At 29.7% G+C, this 12,782-nt stretch overlaps 1 protein-coding gene across 1 annotated transcript in view; it reads right to left on the bottom strand.

Moving 5' to 3' along the window:
- LOC113520243 (uncharacterized) overlaps nt 1-12,782 on the bottom strand; it is a 97,762-nt gene that overhangs the window by 29,513 nt on the left and 55,467 nt on the right. Inside the window, exon 2 of the mRNA XM_052898072.1 lies at nt 2,939-3,189. Within this exon, the coding sequence (XP_052754032.1) occupies nt 2,939-3,156 (218 nt within the window). The 5' untranslated portion in view covers nt 3,157-3,189. The remainder of the gene's footprint in view (nt 1-2,938; nt 3,190-12,782) is intronic.

The following is a 12,782-nucleotide window of genomic DNA, read 5'->3' as shown; positions in this document are numbered from 1 at the left end:
ACATAATAAAAAATAATGCGCATATATATAATTATTTTAGATGAATGCGTTAAATATATAAGTGCTTAATAATAACAATATCTTTTTTTATGAGTTTTTATGAAGATTTATACTTAGTCATTGCCCGCGGCGTTGCTCGCTCCTATGTAGTTCCCGTATATCATTCCCATTGGAGCTGTTCATGAATCTGGTCTTACATTGTATTATACACTTAAACGATAATTAAGTACCTAACACCTTCATAAAGTTTCAGTCAATTCAACTGATTGATTATTTTAATAGCATTTTATATATGATTCTTTAGATTGATATAACTTTTTTATTTATGAACCGATTGAAATAAAACAAAAACTAAATGTTAAGTAGAGTAAAGCGCAACAAATTAGTGGAAATCGTGTTCAAATCGGTTAAGCCGTTTCTGAGATTAGTGCCCAAAAATGTATTTATCTATACCTTAGATATAGATAAAAATAACTATAGACAAAAAATCTAAAAATCATCGTTTTGGGTTCTATTGCATTCATAAAACCCCATACAATAGTTTTTTTTTTATATATCTTCCATGTACAGACAGCGACCAGTTAAGATTTTATTATATGTATTGTTAATAATTTAGTACATAATTACTGTCATTGTCTTTAATGTTCAATTTATACGCAGTCAATGCTGACCCTCTACTACATTAGTGTAAATTGAAATGCGACAGTGCTGCACTAACTGGAAATCAATTTAGACGATGGAAGTATTTGGTTAGCACTGACTTGTTTCAAGTTTGGAGTTAGTAACTAACCAAATGTAAATAGTACCAAATACAATGAAATCTAAGAATTTGTTGATAAAAAGTATTTCAAAATTTAATAGATAATATTATCCTAAATTTGTTATTATAGAATTTGTTAGAGTTACATTCAAAATAGTCATCAGAAATATTAGATTGTAATTGAAAATGGTTTTTGACAATTGATTAATAATGCAAATGTTGCCAGAATTTGATATTTACCTTCTAAAGATATTATTTATTATAATGTTAAAAAGTACACAATATAAAAGATAAATGATGCTTTCAGGAATATAAGTTGGGCGAGAATCTGTTAAGTGCATATTTATAAAGAGCTCCGTTTTTTCCACCGCAATATTGTAAATCTAATTAAGATTTTTAAGCTCTTGCCAGAAACTGTAAAGTATTACAGTGTATAGCGGTATTGTACTGTACTTTACACAGAATACTAACATATAATTATTTAGAAAAACTATATATAAGGTACCTTGAACTATAGGAGTATTCTTGTATCGAGTAAAAAATAATCTACATACAGAGTTGTTTATTCGAAAATAACTCAACAGTGAGTATTTGTGGTGGCATCTAATTAAGTCATCTGCCACTTCCATCACTATAGCCAAAAGGCTTATATTTATAATGTATTTATTTATGTGGTATAGATACACATAAAAATAATGATTAAATAAATAATTAGTGTATTAGTTACAAAGCTTCTGAGTACAAATTTTTAATTAAATTAATATTTAGCTAATCTAAACACGTGCAGTTTGCTAATAAACGGTACAAGTATCTACCTATTATCAAAAACCTTGCGTGTGTGTTATCGATACACTCCATTCAATATTACTCTTATATTGTACTGTATTATCAAAATATGTTCAGGTTTTCTGTATATTGTTTTCATTGGACAATAGTTTTGATGAATATTGGCTTTATCAGTATTGAAATGGTACTCAAATATAACAATAAGAGTAAGCCCGTATTGTGCACCGTATTTTTTACGCAATTTTATTCGTATAGAAATTGTATGAATACTTGTTCAAAAATCCAATGTTATACAAGGATTAAACGGATGTTAAGTTGAAAATATGAATGTTATTTAGGTATATATCTATGACTTGGCATACCATAGGCAGATCATACCATAAGTGTACTATTTTATTAAATATAGTACCAACCCATCTCGTAGTTCACACACGCGTGATTGATATGAATGGTTGCATAAATACCTGGCAAGCGCAATGCACCTTTTTACGAATATGCATGCAGTTTTTTGCTTTGCTTCGTAAAGAAAAACGTTAATTTCAATTGTAGTAAAGTTAAAGTGAATCCAACATGGGAATAAACCCTATTGACTGCAAAAATAATTGTGAATATTGTTTTAGGCCCAGGTAGCAAGGTGACGTCTGCAATTCAAAAAAGACATCAGTTTTTCATTTAGATTTTTTTAGTCATTTTAGGGTTAGCGACTGAAAATCCACGTCAATATGACGAATAATTGCTAACTTAAATTCTCCAAGTTGCAATTATATATAATATATATAGCTTATATAGCAGGCTATATAAGCGTAAAAATAGTCGTAAAAAATCGAAAAAGAATTGCTTAAGATAGATAAGAATTACTAAAACATATATAGATTTTTTAATGGGTGATAATGGAATAGTAACCCCACCCGCGCTAATGGTATACACCGGCAGGTAACCAGTGAAGGATGATAGGTGAGGATGAAACAGGTCAGTTAGCCCATCGTGACGAATTCAACAAGAATTATTCACGATGGTTTCCAGGGGGAACCACGTGGAGGTCGATCTAATAAGGCATATTACTAGCAATGGAGCTGTAAATTCCATTGCTAACAAGCCCTTTCCTCCCTATATGGAATATTGCCATGTGGTCTCGGAATAGTCACCACTTCCTTTTTCTGTGGATGTCGTAAGAGGCGACTGAGGAAACATAATGGTCGAGGGATAGACAGCAGCATTCCTTTTAAAACATCACCAAAGCCTAACTCCGGTTGCAAACCTGCCTACCAAGCGTGACAGCTACTGGCAAAACTCCCCTTATTGGGAAGGCCAGTTCAGCAGTGGACAGTTAACGGCTGGTAAGTATGATATATATAAGATATTATAGATAACATGTATATATAACAGACTAACCTCTCAAATGTGTCCTTTGAGCTCTCACTAGCCTTGGACAGGCGTCGCTCCCTTCTTAGTCCTGTGCCGTCATCGCTGGGGGATTTCTCCGGAGGTAGTTTGAGTTCCTTCTCAGATTTACTACTGGACCGTGAGGATTTTCCGTCGTCGTTGTCTTTCTTGAGCGCCGGCTTCACTGGCGACAGGCTGCCGGGCTTCTCATGTTTTTTCATCTCCATACTGATACGTGGCTGCTCATCCTCGCCGTTTTGCTGTAACAAACATTAGCCAAATGTAAAAATAAGTTTTTATTTTATGTAACTTAGGATGGCAAACAAGCCGACTACTATTTCACCTATGATACGCCTCATGCGTTGCCATTCCTGAGGACTCAGATGTTGTTTCTCTATACCCTCTAAATTCACTTCCATGTCCCACCCTTCAAACTGAAACACAGCGGGGGGAAAGGAATTGTTAGTAATGGGATTAAAGGTCCCATTGCTAACAATATACCTTATCAGGTTGACTTCCACGCGGTTTCCCCTGAAAACCAATTTGATTGTTTTTTTATGAATTCATCACTATGGGCCAACTGACCTGCTATTAGCTTCATCTATCATCCATCACTGTTGCCTCGCCAGCGTATATTGATAGCGCGGGCGGGGCTACTATTTAATAATCATCAATTAAAAAAAAAAAAAAACTAAAAACAGCCATACAAACACAATTGATTCACGGTAGAAACACGAATGGACCAGAGGTGCCCAAGCAAACGGCTATTGTACAAAGTCTCCCTGAAACGATTAAATAATTAAATAATGTAAAGTAAAATAAACACATCCAAGATAGAAGAGCACTAGGGTGTAAAAATAGTGTAAAAGGTTCACGGTACTCATTCTTGAAGACATAGGTGTCTGTGAAGATACATCCTTATCTTTATTCTTATGGTATGTGTATAGACCTTTACCATTGAATAAGGATAAAAGAATTATTGAATCTTATGTGAGTATGGTACTGTAATTTTATTTCAATATCGCATCCTTTAAACTGATTCGTTACTTCTATAATGTAATATTTTAATAATTTAATATTTTTTTTTTTTTTTTTTATAATTTTAAATGGAAAGTGGTACTTATTCACAGAGAAAATAACAGAGTACTATTTAATATTCATCTAAATTCACGTTCAAAATCTATGGAAAACTGTACTGCTAATATATTTAGAAAATCTAACTTTGTTACTGTATACAAGAATACTCTGGTAATATAGTTAAATATCCACTTACGAGTATTATAACTATAAAGATATTTCTACCTCATGTTTCATGTATAAAGTACAATTACTTTGCTTTATATATATATATATATATATATATATATATATATATATATATATATATATATATATATATATATATATCAGTTGTAAAATATTGTAGCCATCTTTGTAATTTATATAGGTGTTCACCTATTGTGAATGAGGAACAACAATGTAACAAACAAGCTTTGCAGCGAAATGTTACGGTACTCATAAAGAATGAAAACAGATTTTAGTAAAAAGGGTTTCCGAGTCATTTGTTATATATTTTTACGGTATTTTTTACTAAAATAAAAAATAAAATGCTGCTTTTTAAATGAGTTGGAATGGCAAATAAGCGGATTGCGTTTGATGGAAAATGTTAACCGCCGCCTATAAAAATGAACAGCCCCACAGACATCATCGAAAACATGCAATACCTTTCTTTCATAGAGTATAAGCCCTTGTTTTATAAAAAAAAATATGCCCTCCAAATATGCTTAAATATAAAGAATATTTTTTTAGAATTTTTTTTCTTATACCACTGAGGTGGCAAACAAGCATACGGCCTGATGGTAAGCGGTTACTGTAACCTATGAACGCCTGTAATACCAGGGGTATTACGCGCACGTTGCCGACTTTGAAGAAACCTCTTTATTAACCTCGTCGTTGCACTAAGTCGAAGGGTTCAAGCTGATATCTTGGTGCTCCTGCCCATAAGTAACAGAAATACTCCATGAGGCCAGATTTTTCATTTTTGAAATGTGTTTAATTTTAGAAACCTGTATTTAGGATAATAAATTATATGGAAAGTTCTAATGTAGAGAATGCCCGATTTTAGAATTGGCTCCATACCAATCCAGTTACCAAATCTCCAAACGTATTAAAACTTGGCTAATAGGTGCCTTTGGCAGGCGACCCAATAGTTGAAAGAAATAGTACGTACATACAACCCACACTGTAACTACAGATTGGATCTGAATTATTGATAGTTGTGATGCAGACACGGATTCACGTGGGATTAAGGGACAGCGGACATTCATCCTCCATTTGTCTACCTCTATAAAAGGTTCAGTGATAGTACTCATAAAATATTCTTAGTTTATTCTGTACTTCAATTTACATTGCATTGCGAGTTATTAATGTCTTTTTTAACGTCTCATCATCTATTCATTCTATAATTACGTATTTATAAATCTGAATTTTAATGAGGATTGTTGAAATTTTAATAAACTTTATTATACAGAATCGTTTCCGTTATTTTATATTATTAACTAGTTGTTGGTTATTTGGTTAGTATTACTATTATTATGACATAAACTTCCATAAAATAAGCCGTTTACCCTCCTTATGAAAAATGGTAAACTAAATAAATTCTATGATACCTAAGGTACCCCATTAGTAGTCATTATTGAGGGCTAAGGTGTTATGCTTTATTCAAATTTAAATTTGGAATCGACTACACTAGTATAGAGTAGACAAAATACCTTTTTAGTGGCACAAATGATTAATCTGTATCGTACTTCTCTGCTATCTTTGTAGTTTGTGTCCATTTTTAAGTATCAACGTAAATTGACCAGCTACGCTGAGCTATAGATCTTCAAATAGCTGAATCGCGTGGTCGGTTAAATCGCTTGCCAATAGTATCCCCGTTATCCATTCTTAAGAAACATTAAACCTCAACAGGTGAGTCATTAAAAACAGATTAGCCTTGGCAAAATTTGGTGCAAACATTTTCTGGAAATCGTACAGATATTTTCCTTCTTCTGAAAGTTTGACACGTAGGGCAAAACTTTTATTCGATTATTTCTCGTAAGTCGAATTTTGTGTAATTCACATCTTCTTCAGATAGTACGTCAAAATGTGAGAGACTTCAAAAAGAAGGGGGTTTTTTATGTTTGGCACCACATAACTTCGTCAGTTATAAAACAATTTGGAAAATTCTTTTTTTTTAATTGACAGGATATAGTTACAGATTATTTCTTTGAAAAATTTATCAAAATTGGTTTAGTACTTTAGTTTTTAAATTAAAATAACTTGTTTTGCCACAACTGAAGTAGATCTTTTTTGAGGAACACAGGCTTAATTTTTTGTACAATGATCTGATCATCTCTGTTAACGATGGATACACATTTATATATGATTGTTGATGTGTTTGGGTGTTTGTGCTTTTAGGTTAAACTTAGTACAAAGATCAAAACTAAGATTCGTATCGAATATTTTTAACGTGGACAAATCCGTATGACGCAGCTAGTAATGTTTATACATTCGTAATGATAAAAACTAAATTAATTTAAAAATAATTTATCAAAAAGCTATTTGTGGCCAACTTTGATACCTAACTTCTTTTAATAAAAGAAGTTGATTTGCATGATAATTCCGTGAATATTTTTTTACACATTAAGAGATTGTTTTCGTAAAAATTTATTATTTTTAGTCACTATTTCCAACATTTGATAAAAAAAGAAAGGCTAACATAAGGATAAATAAGAAAACGGGCAATTCAAGTAAATAGCTAGAATAATGGGATTGATTTCTGTTCGGTAAATTGAAAAAAAGACCAATGTGGATTTCCGGAACCGTCATAACTCACGGACAATATCTTGTGTCCACTTCACATGAAATATGGACTCAATCACTTTCGTTTTAAGGTTCAATGAGGTCATACAGTTGGGTATGGTAAAACAAGATCAATTCGTCAGCATTTTTTGTAAGTTAGGATTCTTTGGAAAACCAATATAATGTTCCGTGTATAGTTTTTATCATAATTTGTTTTCTGTTAGAGACATACGGAGAGGTGATTAAAATTCCTATATTAATATTTATATATTGGCTGTGTGAGCAAGATGTTTTTAAAATTTGATAAATAAGAACGAATTATGTACCAATGTCAATTTCAATTTCCAACTTTATGTGTAATGTGTGTGTAATAATTTATTTACGTACTTTCATATCTAATCAATTTTTAACTTGGTCAGACATAAAAGTCTGCTTAAAATGTTACCATTATCATCATACCAGCCGTTAACTGTCTGGGGGGTTTTGCCAGTAGTTGCCACTCTTGGTAGGTGGATTGGCAGCCGTATTTAGGTTTTGGTGAAGTTTTAAGAGGCCGCTGCTGTTCATCTCTCGACCTTTAAACTCCCTTAGTTTCTCTTATGACACCCACGGGAAAGGAAGTGGTAGCCTAGTACATGCACAGACTAGATAGTTTAAGATATACTCTATTTTAATATAATTTGATAAAAAGGTAAACGTAACAAGTTTTGCGAAAATAATCATAGAAATATTCTCTAAATGACATCAATAATAAATTAAAACATTTAGTCAATAAATAAATTATTTTTATTTGAATTGGACATTATCAATTACCAAATAGACAATTATCAACTCTATCGAATCTCGATACGACATCACCAACACTACATTTAACAATATCTGTATTAATTCATTAATTGGTTATCCACAAGATAATGACTAAATAATAATTTATCCGATATCTCAACTTTATTTTACTCTAAAGAATAAATAGATTTTAGTATATTTTTTTTTGTATAATATTGATATTATATTATAATATAATTTATAACAAAAAATACTTATTCTTCCTCACTTCTTCATTTGACAGTCACCTAGCGTTTCATACGCCGCCAAACGCCTTAGTAAATAATAGTCCGACTTAACCCTATAATATATCAGTTTACTTTATCTAAAATCTAATAAATGGTTATTTGATCCAGGGAAGGCCAAAAAGGTCGAAGGTGAGAATAAATTCTCTAGCTCATGCAATTTAGATGTTGCTCTGTGGAATGCTATTAAAGTTGAAAGTAGCTAACGAATATTGAATTTTAAAGATTAAAACTGTGAGCGTTCTGATTAGAGGTATTGAAATTTAGATATAGTCTATTTCTGTAGAATTTAATGAAATAGTAATTAAGTTTTGTTAAAATAATCATAGAAACACTCAAATTCAAATTCAAATTCAAATTCAAATTCAATTGCTCGATATTTGGTTTGTACTATTATTTGTTAGGGAACTAAAAAAATTTATTATTAAGATTACAATTAATTAAACTCCTGGCTTAATAATATATAGACGCCGAATCGAATGTTAAAAAAGTTATAAAAAACAGTCAGCTATCTGTTAGCTGAAGGTTCATTTTTTCGTAATAAGTGTTTAAAATATTAGATTTCTTACCAAAGCGTACGAAAGATTGAAAGTACAATATTGATAATACATCAATCATATAATAAATCCACATTTAAATATAGAATTATGTCTTTTGTATCCTTATAAATATTTAGAAAAAGTGGCGTAACTTTTAATATTGATATTGTATTAATTTTGTAATTACTGAGTTTTTTTTAAATATTTATTTATCTTTTTATTATGATAGTTGTAAGAAATACAATTGTAAAAACCGCATTCGATTTGTAGTTTTTGTGTGATGCCAGAAGAAACGTAGAGATAGACAATTAGACAAAAAATTGAAAGATTATTGTCATACTAATTGCTTAAACATCATCTATGTCCTAATGTATAGTTATAATCGATATATATGTATATATAAATAAATATATATTATATTATATTATATATGTCTCATGACAAATAAATAATAAATAAATAAATCTTTATTTCACTCTTTGTTACAATATAGTTTGAAGTCCCTAACTCCCCAGGTAGGTATAAAAAAAACCTGTGTTTCACGAGTTAGTGCCTTCTTTCATATGTTGTTATATCTTTCACATTTTTAGTGAAACAAGTAATATAAAACAGAGAAGTAATAAATACAAAAACAAAAATTACATGGGAAGTTTTATCACACAAAATTTAAAAAATATACATAAAAGAACATTTAATTTTATTGATATTTTTGGCATAAGTGAGTTCAATAAAGTTAATTAAAGGCGAACAACATAGTAAAGGAGAAACTAGGACAAAGCAAGTAAATAATGAGTTTATTGAGGTTAACATACTGGCTTGCGTGGTTACGTGTACGTGCATTATACCTGTAGCTCTTTAATGTAATTATTATTGATTTAATAATATTATTTAAAATACATGTATGTAGCTATACTTTTTTTTATTGTAAAATGTTTTACTTTACGTGATAGAACCTATTTATGAAAATAAAGAAAGTTTTAAGAGAAATTACAATTATTAATGATTCATTATTTTTCTTTGAGATATAATGGTCAGATTAAGTATAATCAATATTGATCACACTGTAAAGATGTACCTCATTAATATAACCTAATTAAGATTTTGTTAACTTATTAAATTTTTAATTAAAATTATATATCTATAATAATGTACAATTTGTTTAAAAAAATGAAAATATAGTTACACTTCTGTCCCTTTCGTGTCTCTACCGTGAAGCAGTTGTGTTTGCATAGCTACGTGTCGGTTTAAAAGGTGGGATATGGCATTGAATTTACAAGGTACAGAGGAATAACACCTGAGTCTTCAGGAATGGCAACGCATACGGGATATCATGGGCGAAATAGTATTATACTCTGCTATGCCCATGGTACTGCTCATGTCTATAGGCGTCGATTACCACTTTCCATCAGGTGGGCCGTCAGCTTGTTTGTCATTGTATTGCATATATATATATATATATATATATATATATATATATATATATATATATATATATATATATATATATATATATATATATATATATATTGAATATATATAAATTTTTTGTTTCTCTGTCTGTTTGTCCGTTTGTACGGGCTAACGGGAAACTGTTAATGTAAATTAGAAAAAATCGATTTATATATATAAGTGGAAGGCAACTTTATCTTATATACAAATTAATGTATTTCTTATTCAATATATAAAGTATATTAGTAGTATAAACATAATATACATGCGTTAAGAAATATTTACATTTAACTACACATTCAATGATAATAAATAGGAAAAAAAATCATACCTACTACACAATTAAAAAAGTCTTAAAGTTAACTACTAACAGAGTACGTGTTATAAAATTTCCCTGCAAATTTTAATTCTTGTTATGTGAACAAACTTTCATTTACTTTTATTACTGTTGATGCAACGTAACTGTATGTAGGAAAGAGCAAATTTTAATTAAACTAAGAATTCAGAACTCGTATAACCATGGGGAATAATAACACGCTTAGCAGCTTCCGAGTGTTGGCTGAATGTTGCAAATAAAGACTGCTTGTGTGTGATAATTTGTTAAATAAATAAGTATTTTGTCTTATGTCATGAACTTTTGTCATCAAAGCGTTATACTTTATTAATATTATAAATATGAAAATCTGTACAGATATTTTGATTTGTGTTACTGCATAATGCTTGAGCGGTTTCAAATGAAATTAAAGAAATTATGTTACTTTTTTAATTAAAAAATGATAAAATATATTAAGGGTAACACATATATTTACTTTATTATATTATCGTACTAGCCATTTCTCGCGGCGTTGTCCGTTGTAGTTTCCGTATAATATTCTCATTAGAACTCTTTATGCAGCTGGTCTAATATTGTATTATATATTTAAATGATAATTAGAAACCTAATACCTTCATAAAGTTTCATCCAATTCAACTGATCGGTTATTTTATAGCATTTTATATGTGATTCTTTAGATTGATATAACTTTTGTATTTATGAACCGATTGAATTAAAACAAAAAATAAATGTTAAGTGAAGTAAATCGCAACGCATTAGTGAAAATCGCGTATAAATAGGTTAAGCCGTTTCTGAGATTATCGCGCACAAACGTACAGACAAACAGACAAAAATTCTAAAAATTATTGCTTTGAGTTCTATTACGTTTATAAAGCTATAATAGTTTTCCTTATATACCTTTCATGTACAGACAGTGACCAGTTACGATTTTATTATATGTATTGATGGTTATAATATTCCCTTCCTTCTATTTTTATAAAAAAATCAAATTTTATAGATAGTGTACAACAATAAGGTTATTAGTTATTATTGGAAAAAGCTTAACTTTATTCATTCCATTTTTTTTAAATGTCATAAAAATAAAACAATTGTGGGTTTGTTTGTAAAAAAAACAAAAGATAGATTACAATATTGATAATATTGAATGAAACGGAATAAATTGTATACTAAAATATTGCTAGATTTGCATAAAGAGACAATTTTGCTATGAAAAATATTTCTTATCTATTTTATAAACAACTATTGATAACGAAACCAATGACCTATAAACTTGAAATCCCCATTTATTCGGATATCTAGGGAGACCTATCGAAGGGTAAAGGGTAAACGACGAAACATATTATATTCAATCTTTTGCTTTGGACTTATATGCATGAAATAAATGGAATTATATATATAAAATTAATGGAATTAGTATGGTTTCTTTGACTTAAGGTTTGTATAATATTTTTTTTATGTAACTTAGAATGTTGTAAGGATCAACCGATGGGAAGTTATAACATGAGTACTATGGATATTATATAATTTGGTGAACTTTGGAAAGTATTGCAGGCGTTTACAGAATACGTAAACGTAAACGTTTACCATCAGGTGAGCCGTATGTTTGTATCACTTCAGTGGCATAACAAAATATGCAAGGATATATGTGTATAGAGAATGCAGTTCACTGTATAAGTTTTAAGACACTAGTGTATTGGACTACCTATGTAGTTACCTATAGAGCTGGGTAAAATCCGATATCTATATGTTGACTTCTTCTGGATATTGATGATCATCCATTGTGATATCACCCATACCAGTCGAATATCTCTATTTATTGTAAGCGGTTTTTTCTATTTAATATATTGGGTAACCGATAGTTAACTTATTTGTTATTGGGCCAATGCATAGATAGATATATTGTAACTACAATATAAAGATATTGCTATATATTTCCTGCCCCTAGTTACCGATTGGGAATTGCATTATACATATAACATACTTATAACATATCTACTTATAATACAGATACAACATAAACTACTATTGCTTAGTTTTAACGTGCACCTGAAGAAATTAAACATTATTCTAAATATGCGTTACAGTGATGATAATGATATATATATATATATATATATATATATATATATATATATATATATATATATATATATATATATATATATATATATATAATTTATACTATATATTATGAACCTTGACTAATAATTTTAGTAGGGCTCTACGAACTAAAACGGAACTCAATTAGGGCATTCTCTAACTGAATATTAAATACAAAAGGGTCCAACCATCTTATTCATAAGAATTATGAACCCTTTATAAGCTCATTACGACATTAAAATAATCTGTTATTGACCAGATTATAATGTAATTATAATTGTTCTTTATCAAAATAAAAGATAAGGACATATGACTGACTGTGTAGACTGTGCTACTTGTCTATTCGATTTGAACGAATTTTAATATTCTTATACTTTCTAAATTGTTGTCAGAAAATTAGGCTGTATGATTTAATTCTTCTGCCTTTCCCACTGTGAAAAAATCAACACTACTATTACTATTAAACTCAAAGTATATATATTGTTAGTAAGAAAGCAAACAATTTTGTATTTATATTT

The sequence above is a fragment of the Galleria mellonella genome, unplaced genomic scaffold, assembly GCF_026898425.1.
Source record: "Galleria mellonella isolate WM207_F2 unplaced genomic scaffold, CSIRO_AGI_GalMel_v1 utg40, whole genome shotgun sequence".
Taxonomy (NCBI): domain Eukaryota; kingdom Metazoa; phylum Arthropoda; class Insecta; order Lepidoptera; family Pyralidae; genus Galleria; species Galleria mellonella.
This window is presented reverse-complemented; position numbering and strand designations above follow the sequence as displayed.